This window comes from Telopea speciosissima, chromosome 5, assembly GCF_018873765.1.
Source record: "Telopea speciosissima isolate NSW1024214 ecotype Mountain lineage chromosome 5, Tspe_v1, whole genome shotgun sequence".
NCBI classification, from domain to species: Eukaryota; Viridiplantae; Streptophyta; class Magnoliopsida; order Proteales; family Proteaceae; genus Telopea; species Telopea speciosissima.
The window spans coordinates 69,178,954-69,205,877 of NC_057920.1; the positions used below are offsets into that span (position 1 = coordinate 69,178,954).

The 26,924-nt window shown below is 38.6% G+C and overlaps 2 protein-coding genes across 5 annotated transcripts; both read left to right on the forward strand.

Moving 5' to 3' along the window:
• The first annotated feature begins 4,501 nt into the window (after positions 1–4,501).
• Positions 4,502–23,115, forward strand: LOC122661451 (eukaryotic translation initiation factor 5-like). 2 transcript variants are annotated; one of them, XM_043856837.1, is made up of 4 exons: positions 4,502–4,639; positions 6,259–7,970; positions 21,606–21,609; positions 23,102–23,115. In XM_043856837.1, the coding sequence occupies exon 2, from the start codon at positions 6,602–6,604 to the stop codon at positions 7,961–7,963; it is 1,362 nt and encodes a 453-aa protein (XP_043712772.1). In that variant the 5' UTR covers positions 4,502–4,639; positions 6,259–6,601; the 3' UTR covers positions 7,964–7,970; positions 21,606–21,609; positions 23,102–23,115. The 2 variants fall into 2 exon arrangements, with proteins under 2 accessions (XP_043712772.1, XP_043712771.1); XM_043856836.1 differs by lacking the exons at positions 21,606–21,609; positions 23,102–23,115 and having other exon boundaries at positions 6,259–8,006.
• Positions 22,813–26,790, forward strand: LOC122661449 (auxin response factor 17-like). 3 transcript variants are annotated; one of them, XM_043856835.1, is made up of 4 exons: positions 22,813–24,037; positions 24,608–25,002; positions 25,048–25,413; positions 26,643–26,790. In XM_043856835.1, exons 1-3 carry the CDS (start codon positions 22,979–22,981, stop codon positions 25,373–25,375), a joined length of 1,782 nt encoding a protein of 593 aa, XP_043712770.1. In that variant the 5' UTR covers positions 22,813–22,978; the 3' UTR covers positions 25,376–25,413; positions 26,643–26,790. The 3 variants fall into 3 exon arrangements, with proteins under 3 accessions (XP_043712770.1, XP_043712769.1, XP_043712768.1); XM_043856834.1 differs by having other exon boundaries at positions 24,608–24,963; positions 25,009–25,413; XM_043856833.1 differs by having other exon boundaries at positions 24,608–25,413.
• The last annotated feature ends 134 nt before the right edge of the window (positions 26,791–26,924 follow it).

The window sequence follows — 26,924 nt, forward strand, 5'->3', positions numbered from 1 at the left end:
TTTGGGGATTTCGATGAATTATCGAGTTATTAATGGTTCGATCTCAATTTTTTATCGAGTTCGATGCGGTTACCAGTATCAATCACCCCAGTTTGATTTTGATAGTTCCGTAAAACCCCAATCTGATATTGGAACTGGTTACTTGTGCATGTTATACCCAAGCAATACCTATCCGCATCTTTATTGTCTCAATTTACCTGCCCGTCAATTTCCTCAATTCCATCTAATAGGAGGCGGAAATGACCACCCTACCCCCTGCCCGAACACACTACCCGGGTGGGGTCCACCTCCCGCTATTAGAGGGAATTGAGGAAATTGACGGGCAGGCAAATTGAAGTGATAATTTTCTATACCTATCCCAGCATTTCATCTTTTCTCATTATTTAATGGTTTGAGGTATCGGTATCGGTTTGGCCGATATGATTGATTTGTATTGGTTTCGACCTACACTAATATCAATTGAATACTGATTTTTTATCAAATTTTTACTCTTTTTTTAAATCCTTAATACCTCGTGTCACTATGCTATTGACCATAGCACCAATTCGGATTGCTATCAGCCCGATACCGATCACTAAATCTGTGATCTCCACTTGCTCAATGGTTTGTCAATGGTTCATAGTTTCAAAAGAATTAACTAAATAACATTCGCAGATCTCAACCGTTTGTCTCTGAAGTCTGAGATTACAGAATGACGAGATAGTAGGACTGCAACAGGGTCGAGTTGGGCCGGGTTTTATAAAATCCTAGCCCAACCTTGAGTTCCCTTACCTGGGCCCAGTCCCGACCCGATCTTGACTCATGGCTTGAAAAATCCAACCTTGACCCGCCCTCATGGTTGGGCCGGGCTGACCCTGATTGGCCCCTGATCATAGGGAGGGGGAAAGAAATGCATGGGTTGGAATGGGCCGGGGAGAAAATGATAAATTTTACGTAAAATAACACTATACTAAAATGTATTATTTCACATACTATCCTCATATATAATATATTATATAACAAAATGTGGCTGACGTTTAAAATTTATAATATATATATAATATCAATATATATTTTATAATATAACTTAAAACAGGGTCGGGCCGTGCCGGGCTAGACTTAGCCTGAGGCCTCAACCCTGGCCTGACCCGACCCTGACTCAAGGCCACAAATTTCCAACCCTGACCCGCCCTTAGGGCCAAATATCTCAACCCAAGCCTGTTGGGCTCAGGGCGGGTTCGGGCCAATAGAGCCAAACTTGCACCCCTACGAGATAGCTGAGGTGTTTTAGCTAAAAAGAAAGTCGAATTGTGGATCTCACGACGGTTATCTCCGTCATTCCTGAAAACTACTCCCATTTATTATTTATCTCTATGGTTCGTGATCTCAGTATCGGTTGGGTCAGATCAGATCGGGATTGGAACGACCAATACGGATTGGGATCGCCTAAACTCGGGCAAATATGACACTTTTGTCACTGTTTTCTTATAAATTTTTTATTTTTTTACATTTTTACCCCTAGCCATACAGCTGGATCGGTCTCGACTGATACCAATCCGATCAGGCCAAAATCGACCGATCCGATCCGGCCAAAATTGACCGATCCAATCCGGCCAAAATCAGTCGATCCGATCCAATACCTCAAACCATGCTTGTCGTGTTTGAAACTTTGAAGAGGAAGGGGCTTTCAAGGAAATTTCCCAAATAACTAGAGTTACTTTTTTTTTTTTTGGTTACCAAAAAAAAAACTAGAGTTACTTTTTGAACGAAATAAGAGAGGAAAATATATTGATGTGTGTGGTTTGTGTGATTTCACTTTCATAAAAAAAAAAAACAAAAGGAATGGAAAATATCGCTTCTTTTTTTTCTTGGTAGGGAAATGTCGCTTTTCACATCAAAGTTTTCGAAAGACCAAACTGAAAATGACGGAAAGCTCCTAAATTCATATTTTAATCATAAAAAAGTCAAGGCTTTTAAATGACATGCCCTGGCTCGAAAGTCTCTGTCTCTTGTGTGTGTGATAGATTGGCCATATTTCATTCGGTGGCTTCATGATCTCTGTGTAAATAAAGCCACTGGTTGTACACACTCCCTCAGCAAAATCTCTGTTTATCAAAAAAGAAAAATGACATTCGGTTCCTCTACAGCGCATCTCGAGTTGCACATCATCCAGCACGTAAGCTCAGGTTAACATGTGGCCAAGATGCTGATCAAATGGCGAGTACAGATGAAGCACATCTGAGAAAAAACCTTTTCTTCATCACATGTGCATCATGCTCAGATGTGCTTCATCTGTCCTCGTTGGTCGATCGACACCCTAGCCACATGTCAACCGAGCTGTCGTGCACGACGATGTGCAACTCGAGGGTGTGGTGCATAGGAGTCGGATCCTCTAAATGATCCTTACAAGAGTATCAATCAGTTCGGTTTTTATCGATTACAGCTATAAAACAATAATAACTCAGTTTTATCCAAATTAAATGGGATCACCATGGATCAATGCCTTCTAATTAGTTTTATTTCAGGTAAGTAATGTCTTTCTTCACTATTTTTTTTAGGATTATTTTATGTTTGCCTTTAGCTCTTTAAGTTCTTTCAATTTGAATCAAATCATTCTTCTGTACTAGAGCATTCAAAGGCCTCCGTTGAATATTGTCATGCATGGTTTTAGTGCATGGTATCAGATCGGCCGTATCAGACAAGTTTGGTCATGATTTCTCTTGAAAAACAAGATTTTTGACTATTTTACCTTTGTACGTACTGTGTCACTAATACAATAACAGCACGATATGGAGATCGGCCACTAACAAACCCGTTACATAATATCGATACCTTAAACCATGTTGTCATGCCACCTAAAATGACTTTTTTATAGCTTATCATATATCACAAAAAATATCAAATCAGTTCTAATATGATTATTCATTACTTTATTCTTCCTAATTTTACCATACATCCATCTCAACATCCTCATCTTCGTTACACTGAGTATATTTACATGAAGCTTCTCAATTGTCCACCATTCCACATAATACTTCATATCGGTTGATTCAAGATATAATATGTATAAATTGAAATCAAATCAAATCGGTTTGGTTTTATTTGGTTCTTATTTGACTTTCATATTTAATTTCATTTGATCCATACCTGTACATGGTATATCGATTCAAGTGGAAATAACCTGCGAAAAAGAATGGAAATAGAATTGTAATCTCGTGAATGTACAAGCACACAATTTTTAAGACAACTCAACAAAGGTAGTTTCACATAAGGGTCTCAATGAGTAACCAGAACCAAATACCGAATCCGGATCTTGACCGAATAACCTAAATCAATTCGGACCCAATTTAATATGGCCAAGTCCTGGGTCTAAAAATGCCTTTATAATTCGGTTTGGTTCAGATCTAGATCTATCCATTAAACCAACAGATCTAATCGAATTCGAACCGAATACCCACCTTAAAAGTTAAATTAAAACCCTAATAATTTATTAGGCTTTGAGTTTTAATGGTTTAAGACTCTAAGTTGACGGTTAATCTCTAGTGCGTTAAAGTATTAGACTCACTTACTCCTTACTCCTTACGTCTTACTAAATATGGATTTCTTTACAATCACGACTTCTTTTGTAACTCCTCAATTCGTCACCTCTTTCTTTTCATGCTCATGAGTCTTGAATAAACACAGTGAAGGCCAAAGGTAGAGCTTGTGGGATCATCCTTCTAGTTCTCTATCTCTTTCTCTCTCCCCATGAGTTTTTTTTGGAAATAGTAACTGAATGTAGTAACCAGATAAGAATCGAATTATAACCAGATCTGAACTGAACTAACCAGTATCGGTTAGAGCATTCAATTCTAGAACTAATTCGAGACTTGATCTGGATCTTGATCCGGATCCCACTGTCACTGCTTGGAACCGAATCAGATTTGAACCGAATATTCGGTTCCGTAATGAATTGACACCTTTCGTTTCACACACAACTCAATAAAGACATGATTGTAAGATAATACACTACAATTATGGACACTTAGTTCGGTTCGATTTGATTCGGATTATACCGATTAAATCTACTCGATTCCATTTAAACAGAACCGAACTATATGAAATTTCACTTTTCAAAATTAAATCGAATCGTTTATTTTTTATTCGATCCTAATTGACTTTAGATACTCGATTTTGATTTTGATTTTGATTTTGATTCTATATTGACATCCTTAAATATATTTTATGAAGAAAATGAAATACCGATTCTTTGTAATTCCTTAATGCCGAGAAGGCTAATTTAGTAATTGCATATTTTCTAGGTACTCTCCTACCCTTCTCCGACAAGTCGCGCAGCTAATGGCAGCTCCCCCATTCTAAAAGAACTGCTATTTAGAAAAACCATTCAAAGAATAACTAAAAGGGTATTACAGTCATTTAACAGTATGGTATAAAAAGTAATTTTAAGGAAAGTAAAGGGGGAACTTTAAATAGAAAAGGAGCCGGGGCCCGGGAGTAACATATTACCAGAGAGGGTGCCCTAATCCTTCACGAATAGGGTTTCCTCGGGTTCTCGCCTCTTGTATTCGATTATATAAAGCTCTCCTCCCCTTCCATTCTCTTCCACGAGGCAGAGTAGAGTTTAGGGTTTCTCGTGTTTTGAATCGTGACTTGAATAAAGGTAACTTGTCCTAGCTTCTTCCTCTTGGTATGTCAATATGCCTAAGCTGTCTGTAATCGATCTGTTTTTGATGGACTCATGTTTTGCTTTACATTAAACTTCTCGATCTACTTAATCAATCGGTATTACTACAAATTTTCGTTTGTTTGAATCTCCTTTATCTTTTTGTTCCAATTTTTATTATTTTAACCTGATCGGAGCTTGTATTTTTTGGTTTGTTGAATTCATGAACTTTCAATAGCGGATGTTTGTTTTAATCTGAAAGAAGCTTTGATATTATTATTTGTTGATTGTTTCTTTTATGGAACATCAGATCTGATAATTTTTTTTTTAATTGGCGACTTTTCATATTTTAATGTATTTTATTTTTTCACAGATTAATTGAATTCTTATGTTTAAACGATTTTGGAATATATTAAAAGATTAGTTTTGATATCTATGATTTTGATTGGACGGATCTCAATGTAAGCCGATCTATATTTTCTGGATGTTTGAGTTTGTTATGAGTTGAATTTATGGAAATAAAATTAAGAATGCCTGTTCTAGCTTTGTTATGAATACTAATGGATTCCTTAATGTTGTGGACGTGCGATGTTTTGCTGACTTATAGATCTGGTATTTTTTTTTGGATGGTACGGGTGTTGTTATTTATTATCAATCCTTTACAGTAGATTTGAAACATGCTACTGCAAATAGGAAGGTTTGGATATTATTTTTAAACTACTTTTTTCTCAACTCGAGGTACGGCAAGCTGATGGCTTTTTATGATTAGTTGAGATTCATGAGCTTTTTTCTTAGTACTTTCTAGGCATGAATTTGTTTTTTTGAGTTTCCTTTCTGCACTGGGTGGCCTGATGATATTGAACTAAATGCTTCAAGCAATTATAAATTTGGACAGTTGGTGATGTTTTTCTTCAATACTTTTGTTTGGTCCTGGCCCCTGTTTGTGACAACCTTTTATGTTAGGTAGGTGACCTGTTGTTTTGATGGGGCCTGATCAAATAATGATTGTTCTCATACCGGGCATGATACAACACATTTCTATTGGATGCTAATTTCCCTCAGCTTAAATAAATGCTGCAATGTTTGTTTTTCCCCTCCTGCCATAAAAACAGGGAAAAAATTTTGCCCCAGCATAAATTTTGTGCATCTTGTCTACTTTTGGGTAGTATGGGTGGAGTTTATTTTAGAGTACGAAAGAGATGGAATCTGCAACGTTTTTCTTATCTGGCATTTGGATTGGTTGATTTGATGGCTTTGTTGTTGACAGTTAGCTGGTTAGGTTTTTCTTTAACTTATCAACCTTCGAATTATTTTCCACATACCTAATGGTGACTAGATATGTCTCTGCTATTTTGTCAGAATTTTTAGTTGGGAGATCTTAAAAGCAACCATAGTGTTAGGCACTTTGGCAGAAGCTGTAATGTGTTGTTACATGTTTTTGCTCGAGTCCTGGAACATACAATTGAGGCGGACTGTATTTACTTTTTTTTTTTAAATATTTGTAATCTTTTTGTTTTTGAACCAGGATATTGGCATGTGGTATTAGGTGAGTGCTTATCAATAGTTTTTGTTTTACTGTGTTGGGTTCTGAAATTTTTTTTGGGTGAACTTGGCAGTTTGCTCTGTTATATTTGCAATCGCCAAAGTGGAGGGTGTCAAGTTTGAAGCTTCTTTTATGTCTGAACGGGCCTCTCTCTATTTGGGATCGGTCGGGCTTCTTGGAGAGTACTGTCCTACGTCAAGAAAAAAGATCAGACACTGCATGCATATCGGGCCTTTTCGGGATTTAACTCATTGTCAGGGTTGCAATTGGATGCAGCCTTCCCCATTGGCTAGCGACCAATTGAGTATTGAAGAAGGAAGTGATCTGCTGAAAAACAAAATTGCTGCAGTTCCAATCATATTCAACTCAAACTTCTGTTCTCTCTAATAGTAGCATTTGTGTTCTGAGAAACAAAGATGGCGCTGCAAAACATTGGTGCTTCAAACAGTGATGATGCATTCTACAGGTATAAGATGCCAAGAATGATAACCAAGATTGAAGGTCGGGGAAATGGCATCAAGACCAATATCGTCAACATGGTAGATATTGCCAAGGCTTTGGCAAGACCTGCTTCTTACACAACAAAGTACTTTGGTTGCGAGCTAGGAGCACAATCCAAATTTGATGAGAAAACCGGTGTTTCCCTGGTGAATGGGGCCCATGATACTCCAAAACTTGCTGGGCTTCTTGAGAACTTCATCAAGAAATATGTTCAGTGCTATGGGTGTGGGAACCCTGAGACAGAGATAGTTATTACCAAGACTCAGATGATCACCCTCAAATGTGCTGCCTGTGGTTATCTCTCTGATGTTGACATGAGGGATAAACTAACAACCTTCATACTTAAGAATCCCCCTGAATCAAAGAAAGGATCCAAGGATAAGAAAGCAATGAGGAGGGCAGAGAAGGAGCGCCTCAAGGAGGGTGAAGCTGCAGATGAGGAGCAGAAGAAACTTAAGAAAGATGTGAAGAAGAAGGTAGCCCCGAAAGATGTAGCTTCCAAGGGAGTCTCAATCAAGAAGAAGACCAGTACATCTGATGAGGATCGATCTTCACCGACTCGCAGCCAACCTGATGAGAATGGAGCTTCCAATGATGAGGATGATGAGGACGATGTGCAGTGGCAGACTGACACTTCTCTTGAGGCGGCTCGTCAGCGTATCCAAGAGCAATTGAGTTCAGTGACAGCTGAGATGGTTATGCTCTCAACAACTGAGGAGAACCCAATAGCAAAAAAAACAGAAGTTGCTAGTAAGAATGGCACGCCAGAATCAGAAGCAAAAGCTGGGCACAAAGGAAATGAGAATGGGACAACTGTTGGGAGTACCCAAGAGACGCTTGTTGAGGAGATCAGAGTGAGTCTGAAGAAAGGATGCACTGTGAGCCAGCTGCAGTCCATATTAGGATCCCTGTCTGGCACGCCCCAAGAGGTCATGAATGCTCTGTTTGAGGCCCTGTTTGAAGGAGTTGGGAAGGGATTTGGCAAAGAGGTGGCCAAGAAGAAGATTTACCTTGCTGCTGCCACAGGTGAAGGATCACAAATGTTTCTGCTGGGTGCAATTGAGGATTTCTGTCGAAAGTCTAGCCCTGAAGTTGTGAAGGAGGTGGCCTTGGCTCTCAAGGCACTATATGACAGCGATGTTCTGGAGGAAGAAACTATAGTGCAGTGGTATCAGGAAGGCTTGGCCGGAGGCAGTACGAAGTCACAAATCTGGAAGAATGTGAAGCCTTTCATCGAGTGGCTCCAGAGCGCAGAATCCGAGTCAGAGGAGGAATGATTTGAGAGACCGGAATCCCCCCCTTTCTATTAGCTTGTTTGCCATCTTCATCGTATATGTTTTCCGTTCTACTAGATAGTGTTGGTGTGTTGTCCTTGGAGTAAGTGTTGGTGTGCTCTAATGAGTTACATTAGTATTTCTACTATTAAAGTTTAGTGTCTGAAATATTGAACTGCCGCTTTTGGATATTGTTGTTACCATGTTGCTCCAAATGGTTCTGCTGTAGTTGTGACCCTTATGTGGGAGGGTTGTGTCATGCATGACATTTGAAGAACATTGTGTACTCTGCTCCCACTTCACACTGAATCATTATCATCTTGGTAAATAAAATTAATGAGTCATATGCATGTTTATTTATGATTTTTTTTTAATATCTTGGTAGGATTTGCCCTTATTTATTTATTTATTTTTTTGTATTATTGTTATGGTATTGGTCACGTCATTTGTTTGTTGGAATGCAGATTCAAAACTATCTGAATCAAGGGAACTCTTGATTAGCTTGATAATAGTGTTCTCTTCCTTTTTTCTTTCGGGGGTGGGGGGGGGGGGGGTGTGGTTTGGTTTGGGTTTGTTGTAGGAAGGCTTTCATTGGATAAGATATAGGTACTTCTCCGTTTAACCTTTGAGAACCAGCATTCAGTAGAGATGTATTCTCAACACACTAAACCATAAATAAAGCAGGGTGAGCGACAACAGTCTTACAGCATATGCATAAGAAGGAAAAGCATAATAAGATCCAAGTTGAGAAATGCCCACAAGGTTAGCTTCGGTTAACTGATGGGAGCCCTTCCATAGACGGTTAGCCTCCATAACACAGCAACAGATATTGAGACAAGGGGAATATCACAGTTAAAGAATTGGGGATTCTGTGGTAAGCTTTTGTTCATTATTCTGTTGCCTTTTGATGCTTGCAGCGGGGTTAGTTGTTCCTCATTTTTCTTCTTTCAAATTCTTTCTTCTGCTCCCATTATTGCATTCCTCGACAATAGCTTCTAGACCTCCACGACATTGTCGCATCAGAATAAAAGCTGTGATAATCATATGATTGGACAGTCAAGCTCTTTCCGCCTTAGATCACAAGCATGCTTACTAAGATAAGTAAACAAAGAAAAACCCCTCATAACATTGGCCCTATCTGAGGCCCTATTACTTGCAATGAAAATAAAAATTGGAGAGTCAAAAGGCAAAGAAAAACAATGGACACAGTAGATATTCTCGGTCCTTAAGATCAGTAATCTCCAAGCAATGGGTTATTGGGTTTTAGGTTAAGGAACCCAAGGTTCTTAACAAAGCTCCAAACTAACTCATACATTGTTACAATAGAGCAAGCAGCTATAAGCTTATGACCGTGACCTTCCAAAGCGAGGCTCAGATTCATTAAAATGTTGAAGGCACCAACCCAAAACGTCAGTCTATATCAAACAAGCGGTTTCCTCGATGGCTCAAATATCTATTAGTTTGGGAGTTGCATTCGTGCTCGACTTTTTGAGTATTGTAAATACTCTCTCACATAAGAGAATGGTTCTGGAAATTCAATTTTGGCGAAAGGTTCGAGCCTTGACAATACAAGGAATATAAGTTCTAAAGCCGTACGATGGAATTGAAAACTAAAACTTTACACAGTGGCCTAGTCTTTGAAAGTGCCTCCCATCCAATAACCAACCAGCCCAGTGCCTAATGCCTATGGCCAAATCCAATTTACCTAATAATCAGGTTAAACGCTGGTGATTACTATAAATTATTAATCGGGTAAGTTAGCCGGTTTGTCAGGCTGCAGGGAGTAGGGTTGAAAATCGTCATCTTTCTCGAACCGTGTGATCTTTCGTGAACGTCCAAGTGTTACGAGATTTAATCTTCACAGATGGACGATGCCATGGTCTTTTGTGATCATCTTCCATGTATGTCTGAGAGTGACTAGGTCCCTACAATTACGGTCTTTTGTGTCTATCGTGCGATCTTTTGAGACCATCTTTCATGCATGTCTGAGAATGACTATCTTGAGTCCCAACAACCACGGTCTTCCATAACTATCATGCAATTTTCTGTGCGATAGTGTTTAATATTGCATGGTTAAGAAGTTGGAAAGTCTTCTAACTTAATATTAATGATTACTTTGCTTCTAACACTTGAGTGAAACTCTTAAACAACTTCATTGACGTTAATTCTTTATTCTTGGTTTTTTTGTCCCGAAAATAAAACTTTGTCCATGAGTGTTGGCATAGGCCACACTCCCAGATAGAAAACTGCTTCCCCTTTTTGTTTGTTTTTGATAGAAGGGGTTCTAGTTGTACCATGTTCATGAACTGATTTGTTTTTTTTGAGAGAAAAAACCCTAGTCGATATCGTAGTGTGGCATGTAACTGCACCTGCGCCCAAGCACAATCGTGCACGAAATGATCGACGAACACCCTGGAAAGACGGAAAAGACTAGGGGCCCACTAGTCATTTAATGCACGACTGTGTCTAGGCGTAGGTACACGCCATTTTGCTGCACCGGCTAGCATTCCTTTTCCTATTTTTTATGAAAAAAAAAAAACAAACTAGAGAGATAACCTAAATACAAGCTTTTACACTATCAAAACCCTTTTACAAACTTTTGATCAAGCCAAAAGTTTTCATCAACATAGAAATATCTAATAGGGAAAATTACATGATTAGCTACTTTTGGGTTTTCATTTACAAAACTGTCCACCCTATGTTTGAGTTAACAAAAATAGATAAAAACAAGTTAAGGTTTACAAAACTGGACAAAATAGTGTCTCTCCCTCCCACACTTATCTTTCTAGGCATTTTTATCCCTGTCATTGCCTTCTCGCCTAGGCATCCTCCATTCCGTGCAACCCTACCCTTGTCCCAGCTACCGCCATTCTCTGCTACCCCAAGTAACAGAGGAACAAAAAAGAGATTTTTTTAGAGGGGAACTGCCGAGGAAGGAAGGAGAGTCACTGTTTTGTCTAGTTTTGTAAAACTAAACTTGTTTTTGTCTATTTTTGTTAACTCAAACATAGGGTGAACAGTGTTGTAAATGAAAACCCAAAAGTAACTAATCATGTAATTTTTCCTATCTAATAAGAGATTAAATACTTTTATGGCCAATCTTGTTGTGTGTGTTAGACAGTCTACAACATCCTAGCAATCCATCCAAACAATCCATCCAAATAGTATTAATGTTGTTAATATACCACTTTGTTCATAGCCCTCTACATCACCCTTATTTATGTGTTCAAATTTTTTTTTTATTTTTATGAAAATGTAATCACACAAACCACACACCAATCCCAAAAGGTTAAACAACTTTTAGGACTGTGGAATGGCGAATATACACAACACACACCCGATGTGGGACTAAACCCACACACCCCTTCTTTTTTTTTGATGAAAGTGTAATCACACAAACCACACACCAATCCCAAAAGGTTAACCAACTTTTAGAACCATAGAATGACGAATATACACAACACACACCATACTCACACACCCGATGTAGGACTAAACCCACACATATGTTCAAACTTTGGTAGCCTAGGTTGGTTGGATTGAGTGGTCCACCAATCCTAATACGTATCAGCTAATATGGTCTGATTTTGACCGAGCCTTGATGATACATATTTATGAGATGTGGTCTTCCATCACATGAACACCTCCTATGATATATTGATTGCACATGGCAAGTTGTGATTCAATAATTACATCTATCTGGATCCTTTAAATGTGTACAAATCCAAAAACAGTTATTTTTATTATCCAAAAAAAAAAAAAAAAAAAAAAACAGTTATTTTGAGAGGGAAGCTTGAGGCAAAATAACCCTATTCCATCACTTAGGTAAGGTTTTTTATTTATTTTTATTATGTATTTTTACCATTGTTCGTATTGATCCACCTATATAAGATTGGCCATGAATCGGGATCACTATCCATCAATACCAATACGAATCGATTGATCCAATATTGATTCCTCAAACCATGGGAAAAAATGAAGGGTGATACCAATTATAAAGTCTGCCTTGATCTATTTTTTTCTTATCGGGGCAAGTTCCCACAATGGGGAAAACTTTAGTAAGCCTCACATGGTTCAATGGCTATAAGATCCATTGAAATCCTGTGTTATCAGATTTTTATTTTTATTTTATTTTTAAAAGTTATTTAATGAAGGAGTAAAACGAGATTTAAAAAAAATTAAAAACCATTTAATCCTTGGGGTGCGTGCCATCCACTCAACCATTCGATATATGCCGGGCGCACTAGCGTGCTGGAGAGGATCCGATTCCAACAAATCCCCTGGCGGCTGGACCTAATCCAACCTGCATCAGTTTAAGAGAAACATCTCATGTGCAGAGAGGCCTTACCTGAGTTATTCGGAGTTAGGACATGGAGTTTGAAATGGAACAAACCTATTTGAAGCTTTACTTCTAAAATTATAAAGGGATACAAATCCGTTTTTATGTTTTTTTTTTTTTTGGGTAGAAGAATACTATTCTGTTCATGAATCCCATTTACTGACATTTACAATTTCAGTCATTGTGACTCCCAAGGTACGCACTAAAATTAATAATGGTCAAGGTCAGCCTCCACATTATTTTTCTCAATTTTCAGTTAAGAAGGAAGGAGGACGAAGCTGGTCCAATCTCCCCTACTCATATATTAATTTCGGAAACCAAATGAATATTTTCTCATTTATGTATCAAGAGCAAGTAGATGCGATTTTTTATTTTATAGGAAACATGGCAGTACGTATTTTCTTGGACTCATGTGTCTAGGTGCAGGAACATTCTTTTACTCTTAAACCAACAAGTAATTATTTGATTTGAAATAATGTTTTTACCATGATCTAACCCAAATTCTTTCTACAAAGTCATACAATTTTTTGGCCAAAGGCTATGATGATGGGAGCCTAACCATTGAATAAGTAGGAGATGGTTAAATTTGAGTTTTCTCTATATTTTTTCTCAAATGTTCTTATTGAATTCACTCCCTTATGCTTTACAAATTTTTTTAAATCCCTACTTGATATTTGCAGACGTCAGATTGATCTAAAATGTAAAATATAGTTAAGTGCTTATATGGACAACATGGTTAACAATTTAACAAATATTAAATTATCACGTGGCATCAATTAAAAGCCTGTTGTAAAGGATTTTGGGTACTTATAGTATAACTCTACTCCCATTTATGTTGGTCAGTCTTCATTTTTTATTTTAATATGTCTTTCAATTTTATTGTCAATAAAAAAAAAAAGAGAGAGAAATATGACTTTTTTTTTTAAAGAATTTTCCCCTCCATTATGGATGTGTAATTCAAAACAGAAAATTAATTGTGTATAGAAAAAAGAGCACATTATCTGTTTTTTAATAAATAAGGAGCACATTATAATGGGTTATTTAATTTCTAGAATATTCTTATTTTTTCCCCCTTTGTATATCGTAATAACCCAAATTAAACAAATCAAAATTTTGTTAAATTGAAGAACAAAAATTTAGTAATAAAAAGGTTTTTGTCATAACCTCTAACCTAGTACTTGAGGACAAACATGGTCGATCCATCTTAGGTAGAATTGCTTTTAATATATATATTGAATTCATTATATATAATCAGAAACTTTTATTTTAAATCTCTTTGTCTGATTACTTTTTATTTAAACATTTCCCTTTGTCTTTAACAATATTGGGTTACTAAAAAACCAAAATCCAACCAACATGTAGGAGAAGGGATTTGTTTGTCACATGGATTGCTCATTCAACTAGCCAACTACTCTCTTCACCAAAAAAAAAAACCAACTAGCTAGCTACTCTAATAATTGGATAGATTAGACAATCTCTTAAAAGAAACTACACATCACATTGGTGGTTTATCAATTGTATGGCCTATATGTATGAGGGTTTCCCTTAAATTTATTTAACGGAAAGCTCACTTTCATTGGTGATAAATTTACCAAAGTGGGCACGATCTAACTGTACCATGTGGAATAATGAGCAACAATCCTGATCATTGGGTATAGAGTAAATATTCAGGATTAGTCACATGTCAAATTTCAAAGTATCATTCAATCAAAATAAACTCATATGCATTGATACACCCCTGGTCTCTTACGTCTTTCTAAAAAGTGCATCTATCATTTCGCACGTAGCTATGTCCGAACACAAATACGTACTGAGGCACATCACCGATTAGCGTTCTTTCTCCCAAGATTTAAATATTAAAACTTGATACTTGATATCGCAGGTGGGATCAGACTTTGTAATTAGTCTTAAGAAATCATGTGTCCAACTTTAACAAAGTCAGAGTTTTTCTTTTTTTTTTTAATGGAAATAAATTTATTGAAGAATGAAAAGGGGGCAAACAAACCTAAAGACAGACAAAAGCAAAGAAAGCTAAAGCCTAGAAAGAGGCTTTAGTCCTAAAAACCATATTGGCGAGGGCAACAAGCCACTCGCTCAACCAAGGGAAATAATAAAATAAGACTACGGGGGATCTGTGAGCCGCACCGAGGGGGTTTTACCCTATTCAATCGTCGGGGGATCTCAACATATACACCAGGCCGATCAAGTGCCACACGGGCCAAAAGAGCCTCCCCCTTTGGTGAAAAGGGAGATGAAATTTTTTGCAACCCCACTCCTAACTCATTTTCAACCTTTCTATGAGAATTTTTTATGGTTTCCACGACCAATCCAACTTCAGTCTGACGTCGTCGACGGTGTGATCCAAGGATAATCGCCTGCTCCACATTCTGATCCCGAACTTGTCGGCGTCGCGACACTTTTGTGAAAGGAGCTTCACCCCCTGCTTCATCACCTTGCTTATTCGTAGCGTGAACCACAACTGCAGTGCTACCATTATCGTAGCTTGTGACAGAAGTTGGTGAAAGAACCATTTTGTTTGACCCTTCCCGGTCAGACCCCAAATCCCACCCAACTTCTTGGTCCAACCCGTCTTGCTCTAAGTTCGCCTCCACCTCCTCTAAGAGTTTATCTTGAGATGATTCACATCCCACAATTTTCTCCCTCATTCCACTATTTTTTTTTTTTTTTTGGTTAAAAGGAGCTTTTATATAGGTAGAATATAGAGCTTACAGCCTGTAGTATGTCATACCAGAAGCATCATTCCTTATTACATTGGAAAGCGCCTCCGGCAGACAATTAATACTAAGATCAAATTCATGAACATGTCGCACGAACCCAGCCAAAAAATCAGCACAAGTATTAATCTCCCTAACATGATGGATGAAGCTACAACTGCGAGACCCATCACGCAATTCACGTATTTCTTCAAGCAACCACAGCACTTCCCAATGGGGTTAAAAACCACCCACAATCATTTGCACCACCACCTGCGAATCAGAACGCACCTGCACCTGCTGTAAATGCAAAGCTCTTGCTTTCAACAACCCTGCCCTAATAGCAAACACAACAAGTTGATTCTTAATTTCCCAATCAAACACTGCCCTCCTTTTACCAGGGTCATTCAAACCCCTAGTATTCCATGCAGCAATATTCATCATTACTGAGGAGGGGGAACAGGGTTAAGCACTGGGTTACCCCGGCCTGGACTACACTCACGTACATGAGGCACATCAGAAACCTCTTCTCCTCCATCACCTAATCCAGCAGTATCACTGTCCTGCAATAGAGCAAACCGATTCACAACTTTGGGTATCTCAGCATTCTTCTCATTAATAATACAGCCTGAGACTGATGCAGCAGGGTTCAAGAAAATTGCCACTGCCACTTCAGGAATGTTGGACACTATATGCTCTTACTCATCTCTCCTTTCCATTGATTTAATATAATTAACCCCCTTACCTTTACCACTAATAAGCTTCGTCTCCTTGGAAGGTTTTTTAACCCCATTATCATTAGTAATGCCACAATCCACATCTCTAATAACCACTGAATTAGATTGCACACTTTGGCCAACAGTTGCAACTGCCCTTGAAGGTGTGACTGTTGATACTTCAACATCCATTTTGGTAGTTTTCACGCTTTGAGTCGCACACGCAGGCTTCGACAACACAACAGGCTCCACCGAGGTTGAAATGCTCATAGGTGGCTTTGCACTAACCTTATTAGTTGGAAAACCATCTCGTTGCTCACCGCGTGGAAGCTCTACTGCCATCTCAGCCACAACAAATGGCACACTGCTCTTCCCTCCTTGAACCGCAATAGCTTTTAAATTCCCTGTAGTGACACTTGGAACCACTCCATTCTTTGAATTAGTAACCGTTGTAACCACCTGACTAGTGCCAGTCGTCGGTGAACCATTCTCTGCAACCTTAGAAGACAACTCCGGCGTATGACGCTTCCCTCTCGCACGACGATTCTTCGGCCTTTGCCATGCATCCTCAACCTGCATGGCCTCATGCATCTGATTGCTACCCTCTTGAACCTTCTCAACAGTAGCAACCGGACAGTTCTTGGCAACATGTCCGTAAACTTTACAAGCACTACATAATGGAGGAATCCAATCGTAGTGAACTGATTGCTCTACCAGTGTCCCATCCTCCTGAGCAATATAAATTGTGGTAGGAAGCCCATCGGCAGCCTTGATTGAGATGCATACCTGCGCAAATGAAAGGCGCTCTCGACGTTCAGTTCTCCTATCAGCACATATCGGGTGTCCAAGGACACTAGCAATGCGACCCAATGCTCGATCACCCCAATAATGGAGGTTGAGTCCATACAACCTCACCCAAAGTGGTAGTTCAGTTTCCACCTTCCTCGAAAGAGAAACATCTGGACTCCATGGGAGAAGGATCAAGGGACGAGAACCCAGTGTCCATGGTCCCTCATCCAGGATCTGTCTACTCAGATCACATCCCTGGAAATTAAAAAACAAACATCCCACTTTCCAATCCAAAAACCTTCACACTGCCAACTTGACTCCACTTATCTCTCACAAATTGTTGCATTGCAGTGAACGAAGGTTTGGGCCCAAAAACATATCCAATCAAGGCTGCCTCCCATCTATCCTTCTCATCCACCAATTCCTCAGCCAAACACTGTGCTACTTGCTTTCCATTAACAACAAAAGGTTCAATATAAGGGATGTCTCCTACATCCTCTCTCACCTTCCCTCCATGAAAAAGACCAGCCCACGATCGCAAACCTCCACTATGGGACCCATTGCCATGATCAGTAACAGACGATGGGGGCGTTGTGGGTCACCGGCCAAGACACTCCGGTACCTCATTCCACTATTGTTTCTTGTGAGAATGGACGTGGGATAAGATCCCCTTGAAATCGCTTCAATCAAGTTAACTTCTCCGAGATTCTCTCCCATAGTTTCCTAAATTGACTAGATATGGTTTGCCACCTGGTGCCTAGCCAACGACTTCGATTTTGAATTTGAATTGGAAATCAAGTTTTTGCCTTGACTCAGAGTATCCTTATCTCTTCGAACCACTGAGTTCATTTGTCCTGAGACTCCTGACTGGTTAGCCACTTAGTTAACTCCATCTTGTTCGATATAGGTTGCACCAGGGATCTGCACTGCCTAGTCCTTAGCCTTTTGACGGACGTCCTCCTCCTTTAGGCGACAGACTAAAATTTGATGCCCAACACGTTTGCAGAAACCACAACGAGACATCCCATGCATCTTTATACACAACTCGCTGTGTAAAAAAGAATTCTTTATTAGTTCCTGACTCCTTACGTTCCACCTGAAACTCTTCTCTGCGAACAAACTTCTCTGATGCATCCACTTCGACTAAAACACGAGCAAAGTGCCCAAGTAGTCCTTGTCTAGTCCGACAATCAAGAGCCACTAGTCGTCCAACTGCTTTTGCCATGGAAAGTAAAACATTTACATGCCAGTACTCCAACGGGAGGTCCAGAAAGCGAATCCACACAAGATTTGTCAAAATCGGCTTCTCATGGATGCTAAAGTCCGGTTTCCAGCTCTGGAACCTGATAATTTGATCTTCGAACTTCACAGGGCTCCGCCTCCATACCTCTGCCATGTCTCCTTCCGATGCAAACTGGAAAGCAACGTTTTCCTAACGGCTGCATAATCACTTGCTGCTTCAAATTCCATTTCTCTCTCGCTTCCTTCCTGAGATTGTCAAGCGAGTTTAGGCGAAAGTTTAAGCGACCAATCAACGTGAACCTGAAATTCTGACAAATACTTTCATAATCTTTCTGGGGAATGACAACACGGGTAATATTTTCCACCTGGATTGGCTCTGGAAGAGAGTCAATCGTAGGCCAAGAAGCCCCTCCCACCGCATTGGCATAAGATGTCTTATGCACCGCCTCCTCAACCTCACTAGATCCCTCAGCCTGAGGCACATCAGCCATCAGCAGTCGGGAGTCTCATACGGGTAGAAACACAACTAATTGAAATTGAAGTAACAGTACTACCAGCAAAGTGAGTTTTTTTTTTTTTTTTTTAATGATAAAAAAGAAATTTATCATAAAAAAAAACCATAACAGAAGTCAAAACAAAGAACAGAACAAAGACGCGTAGAGCATACTAATAACTAAGAAGACACAAAGACTTGCTCTCAGCGCCCAAACGGCCATACCAGGCTCCTTCAAAAAAAAAAAAATAATAATAATAATAATTTTTTCTTTTTTGAAAAATTGGAATGACACATACGTTTTTTTTTTGGTAACGAAAAGACACATACGTGAGTCTCACGTATAGCAGGGGACAAAAATTAATGCAAAACCCAAAACCCACACTCTAATTACATTGGATCCAGTAATCTTTAATAAGTCTCTGTTTGGCACACAGCTTTGGAAGATGGGGGGGGGGGTATGAAGACAAAACCCTTAACATGTGCCTGTGGCCTCGCCCCTCTTGCTGCTAAACCTTGTTTCTTCTTCATTCATAGACTCATTTCGATCGACTCACATAGATATAATGGAAGAGGTTGCTCGTTTATATTAATATTCTTAAATGTCAAAATTAATACTAAAAAATGAAATAGTATGTTTAATGAAAGAGATTTTAAGACGAAAATACACATCGACAATGTTTAGTAAAATTATCAAAATATCATCATCCTCTATCACATGGACTAATCCATGTACTACCATTTGGCAAATAGTAAAGTGTTATACTTCAGTAGACATAGTAACGAAGAAGAAAATTTATAGATTAATTTATAGTTAATTCAATTTTTATTTAAAATTTTGAAATTAAATAATAATCGATTCTATTAAATTTTGAACCGATGAACTGTCACTTCTAAATCATTTAAATTCTATAAGTCGTTAAACCTTTTAAACATGGTAAACTGAAACTAACGGTGAAGACGTGTGTTTTTTTTTTTATAGAAAAGACGTGTGTTGAAACATTAAACGTTTGTACTGTTCATTTGAAAAACAAAAAAAAGTGAGACCGTGGAATGCCCCTGGCCTTGGAATCTTTTTAAGGACCTATTATATATATCGGAATTATCTCAAGATGTACATTATTGGACTACAGGAGACACTTTTTGTCTATCTATAGCGATGAACTTGGCTAAGAATGCCCACAATATGAACTCTGTAACTTCCCATAATGTTTAATATATATATTTTCTACTTTCCATCAAAAAAAAAAAAGTGAGGCCATGTGTTTAAAACTTAAAACATCAAAAGTTGGGGTGCTGTTCTCTGTGCTGCAATGCAGGCTCCGCCCAGGCACATGGGAGTGGGTGCAATGACCACCCAGCCCCCCTAAGTGGCAGGCTCATGTGCCTGAGCGCAGCAGCCTGTGCTGCGGCACAGAGAACATTCACCCTTAAAAGTTTTCAGGAACATGTAAATAAAGAGCGGGAATTGTTTGTTCAACCATATTTTTGTTCCATTCAATTTCTTGAGTGGGGATCATACAAATAGTGGACCTTGAAAAAAAAACTTTCTTCTCAGACTAGGGACCGTTTGCTTTAGGGTGTTATTGAATGGTCTTGGGCTTTAACTTCCATAACATTGTATTGTCCTATGCATATTTACCCTTTTAATGTTCTTTACTAGTCTTCCTCCTCTAATCCATCAAAATCTTATGCATTTATGTTATTGTTATTACATAGGGAAATATAGTTTTCTCCTGTAAACTCAAAAAACCAAAGAATCTCATACCCATTGTAAAATCTCTTTTACCCCAAAGTAGATGAATAAAAGTTTCCCAATCAATGTATTTACTATCGAAATTAATAATAAAAAAAAGACATATGGCACTAAATTAGCATGACACGTCTAGCACATTTTTTTTTCTTTCAACATGTGATATAATTATGAGATAGATGGGTAATTTTTGTAGCTCTCCAATGGTGGGAAGAAAGGAAGAAGATGAATAGGGAAGCTCTGCGATTTCGATTTGCATTTTTTTTTCTTTCTACTTTCTGCATTTTTGGGTTTTCCATCTACTTGGGTTGAGGGGATCTGGTTGCCAAAACGGGTAGAGTTTCATGAAATGGTGCAAACCATTCTTGGCCATTAGATCATTTCGTGCCACGTGTCACACAGTGAAGGTAGCATTGCCGAATTAAAGAATTGGAGAGGATTTTTAATCCTTATTTTGATGTAGTTGAAGGAAAGTAGATCTGATGTAATCTCTGTAACTCTCCAATGGTGGGAAGAAAGGAAGAAGATGAACAGGGAAGCTCTGCGATTTCTTTTTGTGTTTTTTTTCCCCCTATTTGCTGCATTTTTAGGTTTATCATCTACTTGGGTTGAGAGGATCCAATTGCCAAAACGGGTAGAGTTTCATGAAATGCTGTAAACCATTCTTAGCCATTAGATCATTTTGTGCCACATGTCGCACAGTGAAAGTAGCACTGCCAAATCAAAGAATTGGAGAGGACTTTTATAAACGGGTTTATTATTATCAAATCCTCCCACATCGTGGACTGCGTCAGGCATGCCCTTTTAGCCTGTACTTATTTAGTTATTTATCTTCAGTCAAGAGGTTTCCTCTAAACACCTTTCTAGCACAAAGTGGGGTGGTCCTCGAGTTTCTCATCTTTTTTTTGGTGATGCCTGCATGCTATTTTCCAAAGTTGGGAAAAAGAAAAGTTAGGCTCTCATTTTTCTATTATCAGAGCATTACTTAGTTTCTAATTAGGAAGTTAATGTTAGGAAATCGAGCATTCCCTTCAGTCCTTGTTACCTAATTTTGCTTATATTTTAAGTTATATTATAAAATATAGATTGATATAATATATATTATAAACTTCAAACATCACACAAATTTTGTTATATAATATATTATATATGAAGATAATAAGTGATATAATATATTTAATTACAGTGTTATATTATGTAAAATTGATAATTTTTTTCTCGGTCCAACCCAACCCAACCATGCAGCTCCATTCCCTCTCTCTATAATCAAGACCAATCAAGATCAACCCGACCCAACCCTGAAAACAGGGTAAGATTGGATTTTTCAAGAGACTTAGTGTTGAGCTAAGGTTTTAAAAAGACCGGCCCAACCCCCATCCTATTGCAAATTTTGAAAAGAACTGTTAAAAACAAACTATGGACTATGGACTGGGTTTTACGAAAACCTGAATGGGAATTAAATATCAAATATATTTACCGAAATACCCTATTACTGACACTTATCTGACGTGTCATGGACCCATTGTCTTCTTAATATATACTTGTTGTTTTTGTTGACCAGCGAGGGCCACTATCATGATTCATGACCCTTAGAACTACTATACTTGTCATGTTTGTCGGTCTGTATTTTAAGAAGACTTCTCTTTGGTAGTTCGATGCCTTTCCCTGTCATATGGTTGGGTCCACATCGATAACAATTGTACGCTACGTCACAGTAGATCCACTGACAAAACACTTGTTTTCACTCCGATTCAATTTTGACCTTAGGTTAGGAAGTCAACAAATGTACACTCCTCGACCATCAAAAACTATGAAGATGGTTAGGTGGGCCGCAAATCTGTGGGCCCAAACAAAGATTTAATTCGAATTCTAAAAAGACACCCAAGTCCGTCAAACACGGACCCATTTCCCCTGCTATATATGTCTCCTTCTGGTTCTTCAACAGTAAAAGAGTGAAACAAGGATAAGATAGAGTGTTTTCAGTCGACACGGTTATTAGTATTTCCCTTTTAAAACTAACAGTAAAAAAAAATAATAATAATTAATTTCTAAAATTTGCGACAACTTGGCAATAAATCCGTAACGGTGCCAGCTTCTCATTGGTCTCTCCTCTAACATTTTCCCTCTGTCTTCGAATTCTTTCTAACTCTTTCCCGTTTTTCTCTCTAAGCTCGACATCTCAAATTAGGGCAAAGTACCCAAACCCTCCCCTTTTCATCTCCATTTGGACCTGTCTCATGCCTGTGAGACACGCGTACGATTTGCATGAGAGCAGTTCTAAACATGGTGGGACCTGTTAAGCGATTGATTCCAATCTGACGAGAATGTGCACGTCCTCATGTGAGACCGCTCTCATAGGTTTTCTTTTTCCAAATTTAAATTTGAGGTAATTTACGTAATGGCTTCAACTTCTTTTAATTAGAACGCTAACCAAAATCCCAACAATTTCGGAATGAATAAAGGGTAGTTTCGTCACTTACCGACACCGGGACAGCAAACTTATTTAGACGAAGACCCTAGCTCCTTAGCGTCAGATTCGAATATAAGGTTACTCGGTTGATTTCGGATTCCAATCGAATGGTTGTTATTTGATAGGAGTCAATGACCCTAGCTCCTTAGCGTCAGATTCGAAGGGTTTATTTTTGGAGGTGGAAAAAGGGCAAAGTCGTAGTTTTGAGAATATGTGAGGGTTAATTCAATTCGAACACCTCCGCTAAGGCTTCCGTGCCCGTTCTCCGACCCCAAGACGGCACTGTCTAGTCTCTCTTTCGCTCTCTCTCTCTTTCACTTCAATTGCTCTTTGTCTCTCTCTATGTATGTGTGTGAGCTCTTATAAAGTTCCAACACAGAAAGAGCGAAACAACGAAGGGGCATCAGAAATTCATAACAGACCAAACCCCATAATTAAAGCCTCTTTTTATCCCCTTTCTCAATCTCTGTTTCATATCTTTGAGCTCTCAAAGCCCTAAACAATGGCGTCTGGCATAGCCAACATGCTTCGTACTCTGGATCCGAGTATCTGGAAAGCCTGTGCAGGCAACTCCATTGAAATCCCTACCGTCGATTCTAGGGTTTACTACTTCCCCCAAGGTCACGCCGAGCAAGCATCGTCTCCACCGGATTTTTCCTCTCTCACCTGCGCAAAACCCTGTGTGTTATGTCGAATCCTCTCCGTTCGCTTCCTTGCGAATCCTGACACTGATGAGGTTTTCGCTAAGATCCGTCTCCAACCTCTCAATCGATCTTGTCCTCCCGGAATCCACATTATGTCGCCGGTCCGAACAGTTTCGGATGGTGAGAGTGAAGATAAGATTGTTTCGTTTGCGAAGATCCTTACCCCTAGTGATGCCAACAATGGTGGTGGATTTTCAGTGCCAAGGTTTTGTGCGGATTCAATTTTTCCGCCTCTTGATTACAAGGCCGAGCCGCCAGTACAGAATATTGATGTAACAGATGTTCATGGAATGGTATGGGAGTTCAGGCATATTTACAGAGGTACGCCAAGAAGGCACTTGCTGACTACTGGGTGGAGCAAGTTCGTGAACCATAAGAAGCTTGTAGCCGGTGATTCGGTAGTTTTCATGAAGAATCGGAGGGGTGAGCTCTTCGTTGGTGTCAGAAGGACTGCTAGGTTTGCTGGGAGTTTTGATTCTATGCGTTGGAACTGTCAGTATATTGGGGCTTCTGTTGGTGTGAAAGTGGAGGAGTTCGGAAATAGTGAGGGGTTTACCAGGACTGGAAAGGGAAAGGTTTCACCTGAATCAGTGGTGGAAGCGGCAGAATTAGCAGGGGCAGGTATGCCTTTTGAGATTGTTTACTATCCGAAGGCAGGCTCGCCAGATTTCGTGGTGAAGGCAGAGATTGTGGATGAGTCTATGTTTTGGACAACAGGAATGACGACAGCAGGAATGAGGGTGAAGATGTCTCTTGAGACTCAGGATTCATCTAGGATGACATGGTTTCAAGGTACTGTTTCGGCTGCAGTTCAATATTCTGGGCCATGGTATGGCTCACCCTGGCGCATACTTCAGGTATATTTCTCCAGCTTCAAAACCAATATACTGTAATTTCCTTGTATTTATGTGTTGGATCTGTAGTGGTCGGCCTGTTTCAGTCTATAATTTTGTATATTGAATGATGTTTTATGCAATTTTTTTTAGATTGGTAATCCCCTGGTCAGGTAATTTTTTCTGGGGGGAAATGTTAATTGAAAGAGTTGATCGAACTTGAACTGTCTGGTTTAGAAATCTCTTGTGGCGTTGTAAATTTTCTGATAATGCTACAGGTTCAGCCTTCAAAAGACTGCCCATTATCCCTCAAGATATAGGGGTATAGGATAAAATCCGTGTCCTAGTTTTAGGAGATGGAGTAAGAGAGTATTCCTTTAGCTGTACAATTGTATATTTTTTAGCAATGTTGAAGTAGGTCTTTCCATGGTATTTTCGTTGTAATCCTGATATTAAACAGTTAAAAAATGCATTTGAAATTGGATAGGAGGGGATTTGTGGGTAACTACGGAATAATTGTAGCTCCTTTTGTTCTGTATGTGTTTTTGCTTCTTTTAGTTATTCAGTAACTTAAAGTTGTTACCTCTGTTTCAGGTTACATGGGATGAGCCTGAAATTTTGCAAGACTTAGAGAGAGTAAGCCCATGGCAAGTGGAATTAATTGCAACCCCATCATCACTTCAGGCACCATTCCCTCCCACAAAGAGACTTAGAGTTCCTCAAAATCATGATTTGCTTAATGACGGAGAGGAGAGCTTGTATTTTCCTATGGCAGAATTAACTAATTCAGTGATGGGGAACTTGAGTTCATCATTGTTCAATTATAACTCTTTTCCTGCGGGCATGCAGGGAGCCAGGCAAGACTCATATTATGTATCAGGTTTTTCCAATTTCATAGCTAACAATAGCCATCAAATGTATATTGATCATCTGCATGGGAATATGACACCCAAGTCTAGTGTATCCACTGAATTGAATATTGGCAGTACATCACAAAAGTCTAGTGTATCAACCGAATTGAATATTGGCAGTACATCACAATCTGACAACTCATCGCCACATAGTCAAAGTAGTGTGCATTTCTTTGCCGCAGATCTTTCAAGCAATCGTAAATGTAGCTCACCAACAGAATCTGGTTCGAAGTCATTTCGATTGTTTGGCAAGTTAATCCATACAAACCAGCCGGTTGAAAGTAGATTTGATGATGCTGGGTGCTCAGAAGATGATGGTTGTAAAGGGTACAAAGAGAATGAAGTTATCAATAACCCAGTGAACCCTTCATCATTTTCTTGCAACAAGCTGTATAATGGGCTTAATGTTCCATGTCAGAAAGTCTCAACTGTGGAAACATGCTCTTTGTGAAGGGTAGTTTCTATTCATGCAGATGAAAAGTTGTACAGGTATGAGTGATTTTAGGCCTTTTCATGTGTTGACAAGCATACCATTAGTTTATCTTTGCTAAATTCTTGTTGTTTTAGATTTTCTGTGTAATATTATCATGCATTCATACATACATTTATGTATACTGTGCTTCAATAATAAAATTATGTTACATATTTTTGTAGATATATTTTGATCATATATACTGGATTATTAATTAGATTGTTGAATTATATAATTTTTTTTTTTTGCACAATTACCAAATTATGCTGTTGTTACTCCTACCAATACTGTTGTTATGGTGGTGGTAGTTGTAGTTGCTACAGCAGTAGTAGTAATTGTAGTTTGCTACTCTAGATTCTATTCTAGCTTTTGGGAGTGAGGTATATCTGAAACTTCTATTGACCATCCAAATCAGTATGGAGGGAAGGAAATACGAGAAGAGGATGACAAGGCGATGCCCGTTCTTTGTCTCCGGATGACTAAAGGATGGTGCTAGGTTTGAAGGTATAATATTAAAAACCCAGACTTGCAATTGATGTGGTAAATTTCCAAGTGCTGCATGACCTCCTATTAGGGTAATGATATTTTTGGTCCAGAGTCAACGTGTTCATTAGCGCTATCCTTGAGGATATGGCACCTCAAATTCATTATTGGTACGTTATAAATGGAAGTTTGTATGGTAGGAACCCTCTGTTTCTTGTGCCGGGTGCATGAGATGTTTCTTACTCTACATTTTAGTTATCCTAGTGCAAGCATATATGATTGTGATGAAATTTTTTTTTTGAACCAAATGTTATTCTAAAAATGCAACAAGTAAGTATTTTCCTGTGGTATCATCTTTTTTTTTTTTGCTGGTTATTAGTTGCTTGGTCTCACTTTTAACTGCAAAATTAATTTCCTTTCTTAAATGTTGAATGTGGTCTTGAACTGCCTTTTTCTATGTGTACTATCAATATAGTGTACTACCATGAAATTCTTTCAAATGCTAGTGAACATAGATGAATTGAGTGGTCTATTATATTGAATCTATAGATACAAGCTTGTACATTATTTCAAATTTTTTGGGTTTGCATAATTGAAAGGAGAAGGAATTTCATATAAGATCATAAATTATTTCAAAAGTTTTGGGTTGCATAATTGAGATAGGTAGAAAGAAGCTCATGTAATTGTCCAGTTGGTATAATTGCATACAAATGTAACTGTTACCAATCTCTTTAATATTTCTTTTCTCCATCTTTGGTTTCAGGTACTTCTAGACAAGGCAGGAAGCTGACTACTTAACTGAACTTGATTAAGAATTTGACTGAATTGGATTATTTTCCATTGACTGAGGTTGTTTTCCAGCTTCCGTGTTTGAACCTTCTTAGTTTGAGTGACTTTTGTGTTAATTTGGAACCCTATTGAGAATTTAAGATTTTTGGATTTGGTTATCATGCTTTGTTGTGTAGATTTCTTTTATTGTTGGAGTGTAAGAAAAGCCTTGGATTCTTGTTTATTTGTTGTCATCTCTTGCTAACTCTTTTTTTTC

Excerpts from the sequence above, each read along its gene's own strand:
- LOC122661451 (XM_043856837.1), top strand. The coding sequence starts at position 6,602 with ATGGCGCTGCAAAACATTGGTGCTTCAAACAGTGATGATGCATTCTAC.
- LOC122661449 (XM_043856833.1), top strand. The coding sequence starts at position 22,979 with ATGGCGTCTGGCATAGCCAACATGCTTCGTACTCTGGATCCGAGTATC. Across the intron at positions 24,038-24,607 it reads CACCCTGGCGCATACTTCAG|GTTACATGGGATGAGCCTGA; the intron begins GTATATTTCTCC and ends CCTCTGTTTCAG.